Source organism: Chanodichthys erythropterus, chromosome 15, assembly GCF_024489055.1.
Source record: "Chanodichthys erythropterus isolate Z2021 chromosome 15, ASM2448905v1, whole genome shotgun sequence".
NCBI lineage: Eukaryota > Metazoa > Chordata > Actinopteri > Cypriniformes > Xenocyprididae > Chanodichthys > Chanodichthys erythropterus.
Genome location: NC_090235.1, coordinates 791,468 through 814,200, shown reverse-complemented (window position 1 = coordinate 814,200; position 22,733 = coordinate 791,468). Strand labels below are relative to the sequence as shown.

The window sequence follows — 22,733 nt, the reverse complement described above, 5'->3', positions numbered from 1 at the left end:
TGGATACAAATTGGGGACCCCCGTCAGAGACCACATCTACCGGGAGGCCATGAAGCCGAAAGACGCGGTCAATGATGGTAGCCACTGTCTCCTTGGCTGATGGTAATTTGGGCAAGGGGATGAAATGAGCTGCCTTCGAGAACCGGTCCACTACGGTCAAAACAACCGTATACCCTTGGGAGGGTGGGAGAGCAGTGATAAATGCGAAATGTGGGACCAGGGTCTCGAAGGAACTGACAGCGGTTGGAGCAACCCATCTGGAGCACGATTGGAAGTCTTACCCACAGCGCAGACTGAGCAAGCCAACACAAAATCACGAACGTCACGAGCCATACGGGGCCACCAGAATCGTTGCTTGACTAAAAATTTAGTTCGACAGACTCCTGGATGACACGCTACATTGGAACAATGACCCCACTGGATAACTCTGGACCGTAGATCCTCCGGCACAAATAAGCGGTTAGGTGGACACTCGGGCGGAGGCGTTACCCCTTCTAGAGCCGCTTTGACTCTCGCTTCGACCTCCCATGTCAGAGTGGAGACCACTAATGTCTCAGGTAAAATACACTCGGGAGTAGACGGGCGTTCGGAACGATCAAAAATACGTGACAAAGAATCGGGTTTGATGTTTTTGGAACCCGGGCGGTACGAGATAAAATAAAATAAAATAAAATCAAAACGTCTGAAAAAAAGTGCCCACCGAGCCTGCCTGGAGTTCAATCTTTTGGCTGTTCTAATATATTCCAGGTTCTTGTGATCAGTCCAGACTATAAAGGGTACCCCAGAACCCTCTAACCAGTGACGCCACTCTTCCAAGGCCAACTTGACTGCCAGCAACTCCCTGTTACCAATGTCGTAATTACGTTCGGCTGGAGACAAACGATGAGACAAAAACGCGCAGGGATGCATCTTATCGTCTGAAGAAGAGCGCTGGGACAACACTGCACCTACCCCCACCTCTGACGCGTCGACCTCCACCACAAACTGCCGTGATGGATCAGGGGCAACAAGAATGGGGGCCGAAACAAAGCGAGCCTTCAGTTTGTCAAACGCAGCCTCAGCTGCGTCTGACCACCTGAACGTAGTCTTGGGGGAGGTCAAGGCAGTCAGAGGTGAGGCTAGTTGGCTGAAGTTGCGGATAAACCGACGGTAAAAATTGGCGAACCCCAGAAACCGCTGTAGGGCCTTACGGGAATCTGGACTTGGCCAATCTACCACAGCCTTTACTTTCTCAGGATCCATGCGCACTCCCTCAGTCGACACGATGTACCCTAGAAAAGGAACAGACTGTGCATGAAAAACGCATTTCTCCACCTTGACAAAAAGCCCATTCACTAGCAACCTCTGAAGTACTCGTCGAACGTGCTGAACATGCTCCTGGAGAGACGAGGAAAAAATCAATATGTCGTCCAGGTAGACATATATGAACTGATCGACCATGTCTCTCAGCACGTCATTGACGAGTGCCTGGAAGACTGCTGGGGAGTTGGAAAGCCCGAACGGCATAACCAAGTATTCAAAGTGCCCCCTAGGGGTATTAAAAGCAGTCTTCCATTCATCGCCCTCCCTGATGCGGACCAAATGATAAGCATTTCTTAAATCCAATTTTGTGAAAACGGAGGCTCCCTGCAACCTCTCGAAGGCCGAAGACATTAACGGCAAAGGATAAGTATTCTTTACCGTAATGTTATTCAACCCCCAGTAATCAATACAAGGTCGCAGAGATCCATCCTTTTTCTCCACAAAAAAGAATCCCGCCCCCGCTGGAGAAGAGGAATGGCGAATAAACCCGGTTGCTAGTGAATCAGAAATATATTTCTCCATAGCCTCTCTTTCAGGAACTGAAAGTGAATATAATTTGCCTTTAGGCGGAGATTTACCTGGTAATAAATCTATAGCACAGTCATAGGGACGATGTGGAGGGAGAGAAGCAGCCCTGGACTTACTGAACACCTCCTTCAGGTCGTGGTACTCAACAGGCACGTTAGACAGATCCACTGCTTCCTCCTGCAACACAGAACCAGAGACAGACGAACAGGCAGAAACGAGACAAGACTTATGACAACTTTCACTCCAGGCCACGATGGAGTTATGGATCCAGTCAACCCGGGGATTGTGTTTCGTGAGCCAGGGGTGACCAAGGACAACCGGTGAGTGGGGGGAGTCAAAAACAAAAAATGAGGTGAGTTCTGAATGGTTGCCGGCGATGGTCATGGTGATGTCATCTGTGATGTGCGAAATGGTGGGTAGGCGTTGTCCATTGAGTGCGTGAACTGTAATCCTGTCGGTGAGGGGTTTGAGTGGGATGTGAGGCTTGTTTGCAAGAGCTCTGTCCAGAAAATTACCCTCTGCCCCCGAATCCAGAAGTGCACTGCAGTCGTGAAAATGATTGGACCATCCCAGTCTCACCGGGAGGAGGGTGGATGTGGTTGAGGGCTTTCCGGTGAAGATCCCACCCGACAGTAGCCTCAAACTTACTGCCGGGCTTGCCCCTTTTAACGGGCAGTTGTAGGCGAAATGACCGGCTCCACCACAGTACAAACACAGTCCTTGGGACCTCCGCCTCTGCCGCTCCTCCCGGGAAAGCCGAGCTCGACCCACCTGCATGGGCTCATGATCTTGAATGGGGCTGACCGTGTCCGCGCTGCTGGAGCGAATCCCCTCCGCACTCCTCTGGGCTGGAATCCTTCGCTCGACCCTGGTCAGCCGAGCGTCCACCCTGAGCGCCAGGTCAATGAGTTCATTAAACGTATTCGGAAGGTCCAGTGTGTAGATCTCTCGCTGAACACGGTCAGCCAGCCCATGCAGGAACATGTCCCACTGCGCCTCCTCGTTCCAGTGGCACTCAGCCGCTAGTGTACGAAATTCGATGGAATAGTCAGACACCGACCTCTCTCCTTGACGAAGTTCCGCCAACTGTCTGGCGGCTTCTCTCCCAGCGACCGACCGGTCGAATACCCTCTTCATCTCTGCGGCGAGTGACTGGAACGAGGCGCAGCATGGGTCTTGATTCTCCCACACCGCCGTCCCCCAAAGAGAAGCCTTCCCCGAAAGGAGAGTGAGCACAAAAGCCACCTTACTCTGTTCCGTAATAAATGTGCGGGGCTGTAGAGCAAAATGCATAGAACAACGTGTCAAAAATGCTCTACAGAAATTAGGTTCACCAGAGTAGGCTTCTGGCACCGGAAGACGAGGTTCGGGACTGGCGACGTTCTCAGGTGTGGGTGGGAGGACGGCCGGTGTGGGCGGCGCAGCGGGACCACGGAGAAGCTGGAGCTGTTGGGTAAGCTTGGACACCTGCGTCACTAAAGCCTGCACAGCTCGCCCGGTCTCATTCAGATTTCTCTCCTGGGAATCCATACGACGCATGTTGCTGTTGATAAACTCCTCTAGGGTAGTTTGCTGGGCGCTTGCTGCTTCCTTAGCTTGGTCAGATCGTTCTGTCATAATGAATCACAGGAAGCAATAGCAAGTTATGAAGATTTATTTAGGAGAAACACGGAGACAGAAAACAGTCAATGAAGGTGCAGGCTTCCAGTGATGCAGGGACTGAGATGATCCGTTGTGGGTGAACACAAGTGACGAGAGGTGACGTGAAGATTAATTCCAAGGTCCAGACATAGAACGAACAACGAAGACAACCAGTTGGATCTGAAGACGAGACGAGCAGGAACTCCGGTCAGGAACAGACGAGAACACTCAAAACACAGGACACCAAACAACGATCTGACAATGAATGGGAGAATCAGGTGAGTATTTGAAGGATGACAGAATGAGTATCAGGTGGGGAAGGTGATGAGTGGCAGCTGGATCCAATGATGATTGTTGTGGCCTGGACACACCCACAAACACACTCGCACACACTCAACACGCGCACAACTGTCAAAAGAAAGGACACGTGACAAGAAGGAAACAATGCATCTGAAAACCGTGACAGTTTCAAGATGGATACATATGTAAGTATCATCAATTAGTTTCATACTCGCAGTAAAACAAACAATAGACCATATTGCTGCTGTATAGACGAAACTGCATAAAGATCGAGCTTATGCTTGGACTCCACCAGATTATAAACAAACATTTAGCATTGCTAATAAACATTGCTCTTGAAAATGAATGTGTCATTGAGTAATACCACTAAATATGGTGGACGCCGATAAAGCGCAATGTTTTTATCACTTTAACTGTTTTCATATCCATGCTAAACAGGGTATAAAATAGCGGTAACAAAAATAGACTGCTGCTGTATAAACCATGCAGTCAAACAGCTGCTTGCTTCAGTGATAAACTCATGCATCTGTTGACATGATGCTAGTTTAAAACTTGTAAAGATAGCTCAATTAAGTTATATAGTTGATAACTGGACCACACAAAGATGTTGATTCAGATGCCATCTGAAAGCGTGCTGCAGACTGCTAACAGCAAACAATGCCAAATATTTGAATGTTTGAGCAGCAAGCTGTACATAGCTGTGCTATGTAGATAATGATGAGACATTTACGGCCCTTGGGCTGATTTTCACGTAATAGCTCAGAGGCGGGCTTTTTTTTTTATCAAAATACAGTAAAACTTTATTGTGAAATATTACAGGTTTCTCAAGTTTCTGACACTTGACAACACACACAATCTATGCGTTTTGTGTAATTGAGGAGGGCGAGGATAGTTTTTGTACTGAGCCCTCTCATCCTGTCTGCCCCGCATACGGAGAGCTATTAGATGTTATGACCCGCACCACAACCAGATTTGATCTGGTATGGGGGGCGTGAGAAACAGAAAGTTGTTTGTGTGAGACTCAATGAGTGGTTCCTGTCAGTCCATAATCGTCCTTCCCCCATGAGCCTTCAGTTTCCTTCCCGAACTCCACACAGAGGTGCAAAAGTCGTGGAAGAAACCATATTTAGCCATTTAGAACATTTATCCATTTCAACATTCGAATTATGCGAATTATGGAGGGGTTGTGTGAGCGAGGATGTGAGGATGCCTCCTGTTGAAGAGACACTTGCGAGCTATCTCTCGCAGGTGAATCATTCTCTCTGAAGTCTCTGGCCATTCCATCTAAGCTGCTACAAACCATTTCATGCTTAAATGACAGGGCGTATCCGGCAGCGGTTCAGGCTGGTGGTGTTTTGTACACTATGGCTGTGTTGGCCTACCAGGCGGATCTGCTGAAAGATCTAGATCAGCAGAAGGGGTTGTCTCCTGAAGTGGTCGCTGATCTGCGCCGCACCACAGACTTAGCCCTCTGAGCTACCAAACAAACAGCCACTGCTATTGGTCATTCAATGGAGAGGCACCTGTGGCTGAACCTGGTGGACATCAGGGAGGAGGAGAAAAATTTTCTCCTTGATGCTTGGTCTCGCTCTCTGAGCTTTACAACACATCTGTAGAGATGGTGGTCGAGAGGTTTTAGAGAGGCAAGGGTGCAGTCAGCGGCATTCAAGAAGACATGGAGTGCTCAGGTAGAAAACATCTGTTGTAGGGTTCAACAACGACTATATTTTTTACGTAGATTAAGGGCCTTTGGCGTTAATCAGAAAGTGTTGCTTCTTTTTTATCATGCTGTAATTGAGAGCCTTTTGCGGTATGGCATTTCAGCCTGGTTTGGTAACCTTAGTGTACAGCTGAAAGCCCAGATCACACGGCTAACACAGACAGCCATGAAAATTATGGGAGTTAGACAGCATCCTACACTTCAGGCTGTCTATAATGAAATTATTATTAGACAAGCCCAGAAATAATCTCAGATCCAAGTCATGTCCTCCACCCTGAGTACCAGCTTCTTCCCTCGGGAAGACGTTTTAGAGTCCCTCAGTGCAGGCTTAACCGTTTTAAGAACTCCTTTGTCCCCTTGTCTATTAAAGCTTTAAATGACAAGTCAGTGAGAGGTCTGCCTCTGTAGTGCCCCTTTGTCAAGATGTTCATGTATATTTTATGAATTTTTACTGATTAGAGGTGTGTCGTAAGATGAGCAGTGTGCAAATGGTTGGTCGATGATAATTGTGAGTTAATCACAGATATTGTGTGTATATGTATGTATTGTAATGTTTGTATGTATGTATTAAGTTATTTATTTAAGCAGTCACTGGTTTGGGCATGTGTCCAAGACAAATTTCCTTTGGGATAATAAAGTTTACCTAATCTAAAACCCCATGTCCCATGTCGATCCAAATCTCACGCCAATGCCTCTGGAGGCTTGGCCAGAGAAAGAGCGTGGCCACTCATGTTCCTTCTCAGAGGAGGTGTGATGCCAGGAGGAAAAGACAAGACTTGAGGGAGGCTATTAATAGGAAGCGGTTCTGTAAGGAAGATCAAATCGCTGAGGAGAGATAATATTGTTTAACATTGAATTCCTCCTTGTTATTTTGCACTCTTTCTTTAGATGAGAGATAGGAGTCTTGTTGGATCCTGGAGAAACACAAGCAGGGAGGGAGCGCTCTTCCCCAATTGTTCTAGGATAGTTAAGCAGAGCTGGTGCTCCCTGTTATTTATCCCAACTATTTTTGCAACCTTTCATTTGAAAGTTAGGGTTGCATTCTTCCCCTGGAAGTAGTGGTAATATCTCCCTTTGGTGAATACTTCCTAAGGGCTGTGTCATGCAAAAGAAGCTTAAAAATAACGTGTGTGTCAGGCCTAATTTTAGGATTCCTAAATTTTTACTCTAAAAGTATTTCACAAAGCATTTTTAGAACTAAAACTAGCTCCTAAATCTGTGAAGTCAAGAGGACTCCTAAGACAAAATCTCAAACAATCCTAATGGCCGTTGCTGCCAAGTCTGCATAGAGGCATTGGACGGTAGAGCTTTGGGTGCTGAATGTTTTCTTCATAAATGCAATTCATATTTTGATTTATGGATTTACGGTAAAATAAATATTTAATAAATAAATAAATAATGTCCGTTTACCAAAAGTGAGGAACGGGGTGGCGGATGGATGCAGAAAACTGTCGAGGAAACTATAGGTGAATTGGCTCTCGTCTGTGTATATATGCCTCCTCTCGAGCTGATTAGATAGACCGTTTGAACGTGTTTCTCCCAAACTTTGTTTATAAAACATAATTTGTCACTTGAATTCTGCAGTCTCTCGAGATGAAGACATAAGAGGCTGACAGTTAGCTGAACATATACTAGTTTAATTAGTGACACTTAGCCTACATTTTAAAACCTTTATTTGAATATGGCAACAGTTTTATTTTAAAATATTTAGTTGAATATGGCATCATTTGCATTTTGAAACCTTTATTTAAGTATGGAAGTATGCTATTAAGGAGAACTCTTAGTGGTAAGATAAAATGTTTTGTGAATATGGCCCCAGTTTAATATTTTATTGGACAATATTATATAGTAATCATGGATAAAATTGGCACATAAAAATATCATAGTATGGAAGACCCACAAGTTCACACTATCGATTATAGTCTAGTATGTAACTTTTACATTTGACCTTGTGATATTAACCCCACTGTCATGTACCGCATCTCCCACCACCATAACCTCTCTCTCTCATTCCCTCCCTCCCACTTCTCTCTTTCTCTCTCACCGTAGTGTTAAATATAGTCACTCTACTCTTGTTGCTGTAACTGACCACACTCTCAGCATCACTCAATACCGTTACGGGAAAAAGGAATTGTAGTGCTCACATTTGGTTTGGTCTGGTCCTCTCCTCTCTGTCGAGTGGAGAGGGAGTGGAAGGATGCACAAGATCATGGTAGTAGAAGACTTTGAGCTGGATTGGTGCTATGAGCAGTATGCCGATGGTAAAGCCACTGTGTGAGTTTGTGTATGTGTGTGTTTGCGTTTTATGCACTTTTAGCATCTCTTTGAGTAGCTTTCATTTTTTATTATCAGGGGCATTTGTGTTGATTTTGAGGTGTTTAGATTGCGTTTTGTGGGATACTTTTATCTGTAAATGTTTTGGATGAAGTTCGGAAGAGCTTTAAAGCTTATTACATTCTCCTTTTTACTCTCTGTTTCCTTTTTGAGTATAGCCTAAGGCCTCTGGATATGTGTGTGTGTGAGAGAGAGAGAGAGAGAGAGAAAGGACGGCATAGTTGTGTTATTGTTTGCTCTGTCTAGAATAATTTCCTTTTCTGACAGTATGTCCTCATAATACATTGTACATTGAATTTAGTATTGAATTTTTCATTAAAAATATGTTGGACAGTTTACATTTCGATCTCTTATTACTTTTTTTTTAATGCATACTTCTGTGCGTGTATGTCTCTGTGTGACTGTAAGAGTGTGATGTAACAGTAATTGTGGCTGATCTGATTCTGGCTGACTGTGGATGGGGTTGCTGGGTAACAGCACCATGGAAACAGTCGCCGGGACAATCACGCATGATTTGTCATTGATGTTATTGTAAGAGCGTGATGGTGCGAGGTCAGCAAGCCATAGCTTTTTCCTCCTCTTCTTTATCTACTTAAATTCACATTAGATGTCTGTAAGCTTACGAGTTATGTCAGGATTTTTTTTAAGGTTAAGTCAAGTTAAGATCCTCATTGTATTGAACTCATGTCTGATGTGCTCAAGTGCTTTGTTAACAGGTTTTTCTACACTCTTTCGGTCTGTTTCAGTGCTATGTGCTGAGCGAGTGAGCCAGATGACTAAGACCTACAATGACATTGATGCTGTCACAAGACTTCTGGAGGAGGTGAAAATTAAAAAAAAAAAAAAATTATGTTGACACTTAAATCAACTAATTTATTATGATGCTAGAGTTTGGGGTCAGTAAGACTTTTTAAAAAGGAAATGAATACTTTTATTTAGCAAGGATGCATTAAATTGATCAAAAGTGACACTTAAGACATTTATAAAATGACAAAAATTATATTTTAAATAAATGCTGTTCTTTTGAACTTTCAAATCATCAAAGAATCCTGAAAAAAAAAGTTTCCACAAAAACACTAAGCAGCATAACATTGATAATAATAAGAAATGTTTCTTGAGCACCAAATCATCATATTAGAATGATTTCTGAATGATCATGTGGCACTAAAGCCTGGAGTAATGGCTGCTGAATCCATAACACGAAAAAAAATCATTTTAAAATATATTCACTATAAAACATGTTCAATAATAGAAAACAGTTATTTTAAATTGTAATAATAATGAACAGTATTACTGTTTTAATGTTTTACTTTATATTTGATCAAATAAATCCTGCCTTTCAAAAGCACTTTTAACAAAACAAGTCTTACCAACTCCGAACTTTTGAATGGTAGTGTATTTGAGAATCTTTTTTTTTGTTTTTCAACTCTACAGAAAGAGCGAGATCTGGAGCTCGCTGCCCGCATCGGTCAGTCCCTCCTGAAGAAGAACCGCGTACTGTCGGAGCAAAACGAATACCTGGAGGAACAAGTGGGCACCATCAGGGAAGAGGTACATAAAGATTCATTACAATGTGTCTCTGGTTCTAAAAATTAGTTGCCCCTTGCTGAAGTGCTGCAGCTTCTTGTTCAGTGTATTTGCCTCTAGATTTCAGAAGCTTTCTTGTTGTTTCAGCTCAGTAACAGTCTGTTAAACTATTAGGCTAATTGTCATTACTCATATTATTACTATGTTCAAGTAATGATGAAGTTATGAGCAATGAGTAATTTTTTTGTCATTTAATTTAATTTTGTTGATTTGATTGTACCGCAGGTGGCTCAACTGCACCATGAGTTAAATCTAAAAGACGAGCTCCTGCAGTTCTACACTAATGCAGTGGAGGAGACTGAAGAGGGGTCTGGATCGCCCACGTTAGTCCACTGTTTTATAACACTGTTCTCATTTATCTCTTGCTCAAGGCCAGTGGAGCCAGTTCTTTTGGTTTCAGTTAGGATATTTTTAGCTCAGGTGTTTTTATTCAGGGCTTTTCAGCTGTAGTTAAATATATAATGTGCAACTGAACAATCATTTTGTTATAACACAGTTATTTCTGCTGAATGAGACAACCCAAAGTTCTTCAATAAAACTAAAGGAAGCAGAATTGTAATATTTCAATGTGATTTCATATTTATATTTCTTTTGTTTTGGGTTCAGGGGTCAACAGGGAAGGGCAGGAGTTTCTGCTTGTAGCGGTTCATCTTTGGATATTCTGCAGCAAAAACTTCGAGAGCTTGAGGAGGAAAATCTTTCTCTCAGATCAGAGGTACAAGCATGTAATATACAGTATGCATGTACATACATACAGTACAGTCCAAAAGTTTGGAACCACTAAGATTTTTAATGTTTTTAAAAGAAGTTTCATCTGCTCACCAAGGCTACATTTATTTAATTAAAAATACAGTAAAAACAGTAATATTGTGAAATATTATTACAATTTAAAATAACTCTTTTCTATTTGAATATATTTCACAAAGTAATTTATTCCTGTGATGGCAAAGCTGAATTTTCTGAATCTCCAGTCTTCAGTGTCACATGATCCTTCAGAAATCATTCTGTTGATCTGCTGCTCAAGAAACATTCAATGTGTACAATTGTACAAAATATTTGTGTACAATATTTTTTTTCAGGATTATTTGATGAATAGAAACTTCAAAAGAACAGTGTTTATCTGAAATCTAATCTTTTGTAACATTATAAATGTCTTTACTGCCACTTTTGATTGATTTAATGCATCCTTGCTGAATAAAAGTATTCATTTATTTAATTTCTTTTCAAAAAAATAAAAATAAAAATTCTTACTGACCCCAAACTTTTGAACGGTAGTGTATAATGCTACAGAAGCTTTGTATTTCAGATAAATGCTGTTCTTTTGAACTTTCTATTCATCAAGGAATCCTGAAAAAAAAGTACACAACTGTTTTCAACATTGAAAATAATCATAAATGTTTCTTGAGCAGCAAATCAGCATATTAGAATGATTTCTGAAGGATCATGTGACACTGAAGACTGGAGTAACGATGCAGAAAATTCAGCTTTGCACCACAGGAATAAATTACTTTGTCAAATATATTTAAATAGTACACAGTTATTTTAAATTGTAATAATATTTCACAATATTACTGTTTTTACTGTATTTTTAATTAAATAAATGTAGCCTTGGTGAGCAGACGAAAACATTTAAAAACATTAAAAATCTTAGTGGTTCCAAACTTTTGGACTGTACTGTACATACATACACACACACACACACACACACAGGTTTGTTTTGCTATCAAAGTGAGGACATTCCATATGCGTAATGGTTTTTATACTGTACAAACTGTACATTCTATCCCCCTACACTAACCCTACTCATAAACCTACCCATCACAGAAAACATTCTGCGTTTTTACAGTTTTTAATGAAACATTGTTTAGTATGTTTTTAAAGCTATTGTAAATATGAGGACTCATGAAATGTCCTCATATTTCATGTTTACAGTAAAAAGCAGCATAACATTGATGATAATAATAAGAAATGTTTCTTGAGCACCAAATCATCATATTAGAATGATTTTTGAATGAATCATGTTTACAGTATGTCGTAATTCCAGTGTAATACCCATGTCATTATACGAATTTGTGTCCTCATAAATCACAAAAACACGTGTGCGCGCACACACAAACACACAGACACACACACACACACAGGTTTGTTTTTGTGAATTGTGAGGGCATTCCATAGGCGTAATGGTTTTTATACTGTACAAACCGTACATCTGTGATGGCAAAGCTGAATTTTCACCATCATTACAAATCTTCAGAAATCATGATTCTAATATGTTGATTTGGTGTTAAAGAAACATTTCTTTATTGTTAAAAATAGTTGTGCTTTTTTATTATTGGGGTATACAATATATAGACATTTTGGCCTACAGCAGTGTGTGTCAATGTGTGTGAGCAATGTTCCCAATTTTTTCTTTGAATAGAAAAAAATATTGATTTCTGTTGTTTCATGCATGCTGCGATCACGCTATATTGTGAATCCTACTAAATATCTTTCACCCCTGTTAATCAGAATTGTTCCGATCTCACAGTGAACTACCAGCAAATGATCAATAATTGTTTCACTTATAGGGTGATATTTCATGTTTCTGGGGTTTAATGATTCCACCATAAAAAGACTGCAAATCACTTTTCTTTTGGTAAATCTTTGACAAGATTTGATGTATTTAGAATATATTTGCTTAAAGGTTCTTAGAAATTACACAGAACAGTATGAAACAGTTTATGCTTTTACATAATTTTTACACTTGATATTTAAGTAGTACTTGCCTCTCTTTCTTGTCCTTAGGCGAGTCATCTGAAGTCTGAGACAGAGTCATATGAGGAGAAAGAACAGCAGCTGGTGAATGACTGCGTCAGAGAGCTAAGTGAGTGAAACTCTGGCTTAAGTGGAGGTTTAGAGCTCTGTATTTTAACAAAACAAAAATAAGTCCAACCTTTCACCTCATACAGGACAGTCCAGCATCCAGATCTCAAGTATAGCTGAAGAGCTGGCCAAAAAGACAGAAGATGCCTCTCGCCAACAGGAGGAAATCACACACTTACTCTCTCAGATAGTGGACCTGCAGAAAAAAGCCAAAACTGTATGAGTCGTTTGCGTCTTTCATTTTATTGGAGAATGAATTACAAAATATATGAGATAAATATGTGCTGAGATTTACATGTGTATGTGTGTTTGTGTGTGTTTTTGACAGTTTGCCATTGAGAATGAAGAACTTTCTCAGCACCTTTTGGCAGCTAAAGATGCTCAGAGACAGCTCACAACCGAGGTACTTTACTTCAGACATATTAAATCTGTATTCCATGTATTTAATCTTACAAAATCATATCTTCGTGATACATTCACATTTTCATTTTGTGAATGTTATTGACTATTGTTGGTTACTCACACAGTTGCAGGAGCTGGAGGATAAATACTCTGAGTGCATTGAAATGCTCCATGAGGCGCAAGAGGAGCTCAAGAACCTACGGAACCGCAGTGTGTCTGCAGGAACTCCTCGACGCTATCACCCTTTGGGACTTTTTCCCATGGTACACAAACACGCAGTTATATAACTCATGCAGGGCCAGTGCACTTGGAGATCAAAAACACATGTATCTTCTTGTTTAATGTCTGCTGGTTTAGATTTGCTGGTGATAATGACAAAAGCTGGATAAGACGTAGTCTTTATGATACAACAAGTTAGCTAGCAGTCAGTTTACAATGTTAAAAATTTGGTGTCATTCAGTTGATTTTAAAAATGACAGTAAAGACTTTTACATTGTTACAAAAATTCCATTTGAAACTTGAACTTTCTATTTATTAGAGAATCCTAAAAAACTTATCACATTTTACTTATCAAGAAAGTTAATAAAGATAGTAAATTATGTAAATGAAAACTATTGAAAAAAATTATAAATATAAAAAATTACATATATATATATATATATATATATATATATATATATATATATATATATATATATATATATATATATATATATATATATATATATATATATATATATATATATATTACTAACTAAGTAATTATTCTCAATTTCTAACTAGTTTGGTAATGACATTTATAAAAGCTACTCATATCATAATGAAATCAACTAATTTATTTTGTTCTGTTAGAGATGTGTTCCTCTGTCAATTCTCATTTCCATCACAATCAAAGAAACCTCTTTGGAAAACATGTGAAAAATTGCTCTGTAAAATGCTAAAATGTAATGAGAGCAGGGTGGGAAACAGCAGGTTTTTTTTGTTTGTTTTGTTTTTTTTTTTTTTGTTTTATAAATTATAAATTATACACAGATACAAAATGAATTGAAAATCTAATAGTACAAAATAGAATTTTCCCTGACTGTAAGATATTTTATTCATTGAAAGGAACTTTTTTATGAATTTAAAAAGTCTGAGAGGAGAACAAGCCCCCAAACAGAAAAAAAATATGATATTGGTTTATATAAATAATTATTGTTATAATATTATTATAATGTTGTTTATTATAAATAATTGTTTTTCTTTTACTTGGTGTGTATTTAACCATATTTTGGGGATAAAATTCTACCCAAAAGTGAGCTAAATCTGACAAAACGTTCTTTTGGGGATGTTCTCATTTGTAAAAACGGTATAAAAATAAAGTAAATAAAGTTCTTCGATAACTGTAAAAATTGCGGAAAGTTTTTAGTTAGGGTTAAGATTTATAATTAACTGTAAATAAAAACAATACAACTGGAATATGGTATGTCCCCATTTAGATAAGTGATGTAAATGTATGTGTTTTAGGACTCCCTGGCTGCTGAAATTGAGGGAACTATGAGGAAAGAATTGAGTCTTGAGAATCCTGACAATGAAGAACAGAGGTTTGAACATTTTTGTTCCTTCCCATGACAGAGCACATTTTCTTTAATTGTCATAATCTGAATTTATTTTAGTTCAATTACTCTTTTACTCTCAATTAATCTTTGCATTCAGTAACAAAATATGCTTTTGTCTCAAGGGTCCGTCATAAGCGTGTGTTTGAGACTGTGAAGAACATCAACCAGTCTGTCAGGCAGCGTTCCTCTGCTAATTCTGCTACTAACATCCCTGGGTCCAATCAGACACTGTCCTCTCTTAGCTCCACCCTATCTGACAGCAATAGCAACAATGCAGTGCCTGATAACCGTACACAGAGCATGCTCCACGAGACCGGCTCCTCAGATGCTGCGTGAGTCTATTATGAGTGTTTGTTTACTGAGCCTGTAAGCCAATAACTTTAAATTGATCTTTAGAACATAATGCAGTCACTGCTTTGCTGGGGAAACAATATGTTAAAATATTCATGGATCTGAAAGGCCACTGGTTCTGGCCCACTTGAATGAGTTCATTGGTCATTCGCACATTAAAATAACACATTTAAAATGTAATGATGAACGGGGATGTGCAAATGGGCTGATATTCCTGATGGGAAATCAAACATTAAACAATAAAATAATTTAAATTTTGCACTATGCAATAAACATTAAACTTTAAATGGTTAGTTCACCCAGTCAGTTAGTCTTTAATTACTCACCATCATGTCGTTCCACCTTCATTTTCGGAACATGAATTAAGATATTTTGATGAAATCCGAGAGTTTTTTTTTAATCCTGCATTGAAAGCAACAATTACCACATTCAATGTCCAGAAAAGTAATAAAAACACCTTAAATGTCAATGTGACTACAGTGGTTCAACCTTAATGTTATGAATTGACAAGAATACTTTTTGTGCGCAAAATCAAAACAAAAATAATGACTTTATTTAACAAATTCGTCACGTGAGCAGCACAAGACGTGTGATGCTGATGCAGGAGCCGGCCAATAATGGGCCGGTATTCGGACGTAAAAAAAGCAGCACTGCACCAACTGCATAACAGACTTACAGGGAAGTTGAATAAAGTCATTATTTTTGTTTTGTTTTTGCGCACAAAAAGTATTCTTATAGTTTCATAACATTAAGGTTGAACCACTGTAGTCACGTTGACTATTTTAACGATGTTTTTACTACTTTTCTGGAGATTGAATGTGGTAATTTCGTTGCTTTCAATGGAGGATAAAAAAACCTCTCAGATTGTAACAAAATAATTTGTGTTCCGAAGATGAACGAAGGCCTTACGGGTGTGGAATGACATGAGAGTGAGTAATTAATGATTTTTCAGTTAATGATTAATCATTTTTGGATGAACTATCCCTTTAAGTTGAAAGTTAAAGATATCAAATACTGTGACTAAGTTCAGCATCCTTTTAACTAAAACAAACAAATGCCACTGTTTCCTGAGGATGACCCTTGTTTTCAGTCATACGAATTTCCTTTTTTTGACTGCAGTGTGGATGCTTCTGAGAAACGATCTGGCTCCGAGGAGCTCAAGCTTGCTCTGCGGAGACTGTCTCTACGACGGCAGAACTGTCTGAGCGAGCGTCTCTTTTTTGAGGGGGAGCGAGAGAGGCGTAATCGGGAGCCGGCGGACAGTGGAGATTATTCTAACAGACTTGTGCACAGTGAAAGCATCATGTCCCTGGGTGCTTGGGCCAGCCGCCCTTATCTTCCTGACAAGCTCCAGATTGTCAAACCTCTGGAAGGTGACCGAAATACCCAAAATGTCTATCCTAAGACATTCCTGCATTACCGTTCCAGGCCACGCCCACCCACTATGATGCTTTTCAATTCACTATGGGGGCTAATGCACCCTCGCAAACACTCGTACTTTAGAGAGTCCCGCTCCTGGGTACATTTACACTAGCGATCAAATTATGACAAAGTTTTGAAAATGGATAAATGTAAAGAAAAGAAAAAAAGAACAATTCTGTCATCTAGCCCTTTTACAAAAAAAAAGCTAATTTTGAAAGAAACACCCTCCACTTTATCACTTGGCTGATGCAATTTACTTTGCATATGCTGTTACTGTTAAGCATATTCATGTATTAGGCAATCAAACAGGAAGGACTTTATTTGTGTTTTATCTATGTTAAACCATGTATGTGAGATGTGAAAGAGTCCCATCAGTCATTTCTATATTCTAGTGTCTAATATAGTGTAGTACATGAAGTACATGAAGTAGGGATTTAAATTTTGATTTGTCAAGTTTGTAGTAAAAAGGGAATTTCTGTTTTCCATATTTTATTACTGCCACCTAATGGACAGTAAGTGAACAGTAGACTTTTGTTTGTGTTGTTCTTCATCCATTTTTATTCTGTTTCTGTATTTCCTGTACTTTGTATTTTTTTTCCATCTCTTATTTTGTTTTAATTCTGTGTTCTGCACTTTCATTTAGTATATCTTCAATAAAAACATCATATTCTCATTCTTTCTTTCCTTCATTTTTTTGTTTTTCATTATCACTTCATTGTTGCATTGCAGCGTTGTTAATATGTGTTTGTTTTCACACTGAGTTGATGTAGCCACTGTGTAAATTAGGTTATGAAATCACACAGTTCTCCTCCTCAATATCCTTTGTGTCTTTTTCTTAGGCTCAGCTACCCTTCAGCACTGGCAGCAGTTAGCTCAGCCTAATCTGGGTGGTATCCTGGATGCTCGACCTGGTGTGGTCCCGAAAGGCTACCGTCCATTGGAGCTGGACCTGGAGGAAGTATATCACTATGCTGACTATGAGGAGGATGATCCTGGAGAGCAGTACTTCCAGAACCTTCCCACCACAACCACATCTAATCCCAGTGTCCCTTCTGCCCATAGCCTTGCCCCCTCAGCTTCCCCGTCACCATGTCTCAGCACAGGTCATGCTTCCATAGAGTTCTCAAGTAAGTCAACATATTTCTTTATGCTACAGACATCTTGCATTCAATGCAACAATACTTATGTAATACAACCTGAATTCTGGAAATGTTGGGACATTTTTAAATTTGAATAAAATTAAAACTAAAACACTTTCAAATCACATGAGCCAATATTTTAAGCCAATATTTTATTCACAATAGAACATAGATAACATTACAAATGTTTAAAGGGAGAAATTTTACACTTTTATCCATTAAATGAGCGCATTTCAAATTTGATGTCTGCTACAGGTCTAAAAAAAAGTTGGCACAGGGTCAACAAATGTCTGAAAAAGCAAGAAATTATGAAAAGTTTCAACTGGGTGAACATCTAGCAACTAATTAAGTTAATTGATATCAGGTCTGTAATATTATTAGCTATAAAAGGGATGTCTTAGAGAGGCAGAGTCTCTCAGAAGAAAAGATAGGCAGAGGCTCTCCAATCTGAATGAGTGTGTAAAAAGATTGTGGAATACTTAAAAAAAAATGTTCCTCACTGTCAAATTGCAAAGGCTTTGCAAATCGCATCATCTACAGTGCATAACATCATCAAAAGATTCAGAGAAACTGGAGAAATGTCTGTGCGTAAAGGACAAGGCTAAAGACCTTTATTGGATACCCGTGGTCTTTGGGCTCTCAGACGACACTGCATCAGTCATCGGCATGATTGTGTCAATGGCATTACTAAATGGGCCCAGGATTACTTCCAGAAACCACTGTCGGTAAACACAATCCGCCATGCCATCTGCAGGTGCCAACTAAAGCTCTACCATGCAAAAAGAAAGCCGTATGTGAACATGGTCTAGAAGCGCCATCATGTCCTGTGGGCCAAGGCTCATTTAAAATGGACTGTTTCAAAGTGGAAAAGTGTTCTATGGTCATATGAGTCCAAATTTGACATTCTTGTTGGAAATCATGGACGCCGTGTCCTCTGGGCTAAAGAGGAGGGAGACCTTCCAGAGTGTCATCAGCGTTCAGTTCAAAAGCCTGCATCCCTGATGGTATGGGGGCGCCATAAGTGCTTATGGTATGGGCAGCTTGCATGTTTTTGAAGGCACTATGAATGCTGAAAGGTATATAAAGGTTTTAGAGCAACATATGCTCCCCTTCAGATGACGTCTATTCCAGGAGGACAATGAAAAACCACATACTGCAGCTATTTGTCACAGATCCCTTGTTCCCCGGACTCCATTTCCCATGATCCTCTTGTTTTCAAACCTGCACTCACTTTCCTCGTCTTCTCCTCATCATCACGGATCACCTGCACCTGGACTCCTTCATCTGCACTCCCTTTATAATGGACTCACTCCCTTCACTCCCTGTCCGTTCTCTGTTTATGTTAAGCTTATGTGTATGTAGTTTATCTCCTTCGTTGTTATTAAACCTATTATTGTGGATCTCCGTGTACGCTTCATCTCTCCAGCATACTCAGCTGTAACAGAAGAACGGACCCAACCACTGGACAATCTACAAACCATCATGGGTATTTTTCTCCTTGCCGAAGCTCCAGCTCCTCCCGTGCCTCCTACTTCAATGTCCGCGGCAGATCGGCTCCTCGTGCTGTTACAGTTCAGATGCTCGCTGGAGAGGTATGTGGAGGAGTTTGTTGAGCTAGCTTTTTTGACGAACTGGTCGGATGCTCGTTTAAACGCCCTGTTTCTGGACGGACTGGACGAGAGCACTATCCGTTTTGACGAACCTGATAGTTTTGTTTCCTTAACCGATACTATTAATCTGATTTTGTATTTAAATGGCTCCAAATTAGTAGTTGAAGAGGTTCATAAAGATAAGTGCTCATCTCGTCCAGTCCCCCCAGAAACACGGGTGGCCTGGCCAATTCGTCTGTCTCCCTCTTCCTCCACATACCCCTCCAGTGAGCGCTTCCCCTGCACCATATCTGAGCCACACCCCTCTGTTGTGTCCGGGCGGACCAAGAGGAGGAAGAGGCAGAAGGGCAGGCTCTCTCCAGTCTCCTGCGAGCCCTCTCCAGTCTCCTGCGAGCCAGTTTCTACAGTCTTCTGCGAGTTCTCTCCAGTCTCCTGCGAGCCAGTTTCTACAGTCTCCTGCGAGTTCTCTCCACTCTCCTGCGAGCCAGTTTCTCCAGTCTCCTGCGAGCCCTCTCCGGTTCCCATAGAGATTTTAATCGTCTATGAGGGGATGGACTGGACCCCTCTCCAAGTTTCTCCAGTCCCAGCCGCCGAGCCCTCTGCTCCAGCCGCCGAGCCAGCATCTCCAGTCTCAGCCGCCGAGCCAGCATCTCCAGTCTCAGCCGCCGAGCCAGCATCTCCAGTCTCAGCCGCCGAGCTAGTAGCCCCTGCTGAATCTGTGTCCCCTTCCTGCCTCCCTCTCTTACCTCCTCCCATCTGCCTCCATACATCATCTCCACTCCTTCTTGTCAGCCCACTAGTTCACCCTCAGGCTACAACCACCACGAGGCCAGGGGTTCCTAGGTCTCCACCTCCAGCATCCTCGACCAGGACTCCACCTCGGCCCGTTTGTCCATTAACTCCGCCTTGGCTCCAACCTCCCTCATCTCCACCGTGGCCCATCAGTCCACCAGTTCCGCCAGTCTCCATCCTTCCTCCGGTTCCGCATTGGTCGTTCTTCGGCCTGCTCTCACCTCAGGACTGCACTCCTCCGGTTTCACCTCATCCCTTCGTCCCTCTGGCTCCGTTGGCTTCCTCACTCCCTCCTGCTCCTCCTCGGTCGTCCGTCGTTCTGGCTCCTCTGCGGCCTTCTGGAACCCCGCCTGCACCTCGGTCGTCTGAGCCGTCGGCATCGCCATGTCCTGCCGAACCCTCAGCACCGCCTGGGCTCGTCTTCAAGTCGGCTATGACGCCTGACCCACCATGGCATCATTAAACGAAAGACAACCACAAACTCTTCAGCCTCTGGAAACCTATATCAGGCAAGAATGGGACCAAATTCCAACACCAAAACTCCAGAAACTCATAACCTCGATGCCCAGTAATCTTCAAACTGTTTTGGAAAGAAGAGATGCTACACCATGGTAAATATACCCCCGTCCCAACTATTTTAAGACCTGTAGCAGGCATCAAAATTTAAATGAGCTCATTTTGTGCATAAAATTGCCCAGTTTAAACATTTGTTATGTTATCTATGTTCTATTGTGAATAAAATATTGTCTTTTAGTTTTCATTTTATTCAAATTTAAAAAACGTCCCAACATTTCTGGAATTCGGGTTGTAATAAAAATAAATAATACTTATGTTTCTAAGAGAACTTTTTCTTGTATGTATGAAGATATGCTACATAAAGTTGTAAATTTATAGAGTCCTTATACAAACTGTGTGGCCTAAATAAAAGAATTACATTTCATTAAAAAAAAATCAGTACCATTTGCCTACTGTCCCAAACAATTTTATATTAAGCTAATACATTTCAAATTTCTGAATTACAAATTTCTCAAATCAATATTTTAAATCTTTGTATTTGGTAAATAGTAAAAATAAAACATTTAAAATCAATTGTTTGTTAATTAAAATTAATGAATTAATATAAAATAAATTAATATTTGCTGCAATTAGACCTTATAGAAAACTGTTTGACCTAAATAAATACAATTTTTATTATAAAATATTTATTTATTGATTGAATGATCAACTGATTGATCAATCAAAATGACAAATTTCTCAAACCATTATTTCAAATCCATGTACTTGGTAAGTAGCCATGTAAAAACTTATTTATTTAGATAAAAATAAATGAAAACTTTGCTTCACTCTCAGCTTTTGTACTTTTTCCAGTGTATTACCCAGGCAAATGCATGGCTCATACAAGTTCGACCTACACCTTCACCACCTGCAAAATCCTCCATCCTTCTGATGAGCTCACAAGGGTGACCCCCAGGTAATGTCCTGTCCTCTAACTGAGAAAATAATTGACCAGCCAATCAGCACATAATGTTCTGCTTCTCTGTCCAGTTTAAACCCTGTCCCAACCTCATCCTGCGTGATGTCAAGCAGTCTCAGGTCGACGCCTGCCGCCACGCCCTGTACTCCTCGCCGAATGAGTCTGTCCCAGTCACAATCCTTCACCAACCTGCGGGACTCCACAAAAACCTTCAGCACCTCTTTGGGGCTGGTGCGCCTCCTGCAGGAGAGGGGCATTTCTGCTGCCGTGTACCAGCCTCAGAGCTGGGACAGAGGAAGTGGAGGAGTCCTCTTTTCCACCTCAGTTCTTCCTCCTCCACCACCCGACCCCCACCACCCCACAACCCCACCCAATTCCCCCACCCGCTGCACTCCTAGCCCGGGATCAGTGGTTTCTGATTCAGACACCTCCATGCCTTTCTCTTTCAAAAGCCCATCCTATGAAAACTTTTTGGCTTCCAAGCCAGCACGGTCCATTTTGAAAGAGGTAGCAGGGGTGTCCGGGGCTCAAGCTAAAGACTGTGAGAGCCAAACTGATGTCAGTATGTATAATCTCAATTTGGTTGATAAGCTGAAAAGGTTGGGGCTGGCAAGCCCTGGGGCTTCTGGGGCAACAGGGGGTGGGATTCCAAGACCAAGCCCGCTTATAGGTCCTCTTGGTGGGCTTCGAAGGGCAGGGTCCCCCTTTAGTCCACTAAACGAAGGTATGAGGAGGAATCGGAGCTATCCTGCTATGGTTGGGGCTAGTATGGCGATGAAGGGGCCTGGCCCTCAAGGGGATGAAATGCTACTGGCACCTAAACTACCTAAGCAAACAAGTCTCAAATGAGTTATGCATAATAATGAATCACACAATCAACAGTAGGACACTAACTTACTAACACAGAATTCATAACTTGTACAAACACACACTCTAACTTAAAGTAATAATTCACCAAAAAAAATGTTTTTTGATTCTCTCTTCATTTGCTCACCATCATTCCAAACCTGTAGAACTTTACTAGATAAATTATTTTAAAGAATATTTTAGCTGTTCATACACTGAAAGTAATTGGGATCAAAACTATTGGACTTCATTGACTTTTATTGTATGGACAAAAACATTTTTCAAAAAATCTTCATACATAGTCATACACATTTGGAAGAACATGAGAGTGAGATATGAGAAATGACAAAATTTTAATTTTTAGGTAAACTATCCCTTTAAAAGCTACTTTAAAAACACAAGTTAAAAGTGTTTTATTCGTGCTGATGTTCTCTCCACACTAACTCCCTGATTTGCCCTGTACAATCTAATGCGATATGTTCCTGCACCGATAGTACTGATTGTACATAACCTTTGACCTCACTTTCACTTCCCAGTGCACATCCAGGAAGGAGTAAACCAGTAAATACCAATTGAACCGGAAAATCTACAGTTACATGTATGATTTGATCACTATGAATTAGAACTAAGTTATGTTTTATGTGTAGTTTTTTGAGCTGAGGGTATTTCCAGGATATAATAAAATGTATTGATCCAGGATCAATGGTGTTCTGTCCCTGCTTTGGGCAACTATAGAGATGTGTTCTATCTGGATGCCTGCTGGTTTTGAAAGGTGGCATTTGAGGCTGATACATTAATGCTGACAGGGAGAATGTGTAGGAAAGG

At 40.7% G+C, this 22,733-nt stretch overlaps 1 protein-coding gene across 2 annotated transcripts in view; it reads left to right on the top strand.

Annotated features, from left to right (window-relative positions):
• trak1b (trafficking protein, kinesin binding 1b) overlaps positions 1-21,911 on the top strand; it is a 35,190-nt gene extending 13,279 nt beyond the window's left edge. Inside the window, exons 1-16 of one of the 2 annotated variants that reach the window (XM_067411414.1) lie at positions 7,689-7,752; positions 8,572-8,648; positions 9,260-9,376; positions 9,638-9,735; positions 9,784-9,796; positions 10,029-10,127; positions 12,197-12,275; positions 12,361-12,491; positions 12,603-12,677; positions 12,802-12,939; positions 14,183-14,259; positions 14,397-14,606; positions 15,745-15,998; positions 16,887-17,048; positions 20,963-21,059; positions 21,134-21,911. In XM_067411414.1, coding sequence (XP_067267515.1) covers positions 7,689-7,752; positions 8,572-8,648; positions 9,260-9,376; positions 9,638-9,735; positions 9,784-9,796; positions 10,029-10,127; positions 12,197-12,275; positions 12,361-12,491; positions 12,603-12,677; positions 12,802-12,939; positions 14,183-14,259; positions 14,397-14,606; positions 15,745-15,998; positions 16,887-17,048; positions 20,963-21,059; positions 21,134-21,911 — 2,469 coding nt within the window. Of the gene's footprint in view, positions 1-7,688; positions 7,753-8,571; positions 8,649-9,259; positions 9,377-9,637; positions 9,736-9,783; positions 9,797-10,028; positions 10,128-12,196; positions 12,276-12,360; positions 12,492-12,602; positions 12,678-12,801; positions 12,940-14,182; positions 14,260-14,396; positions 14,607-15,744; positions 15,999-16,886; positions 17,049-20,962; positions 21,060-21,133 lie in introns of those variants that run through there. The other variant, XM_067411415.1, reaches the window with a different exon arrangement.
• Positions 21,912-22,733: the final 822 nt, after the last annotated feature.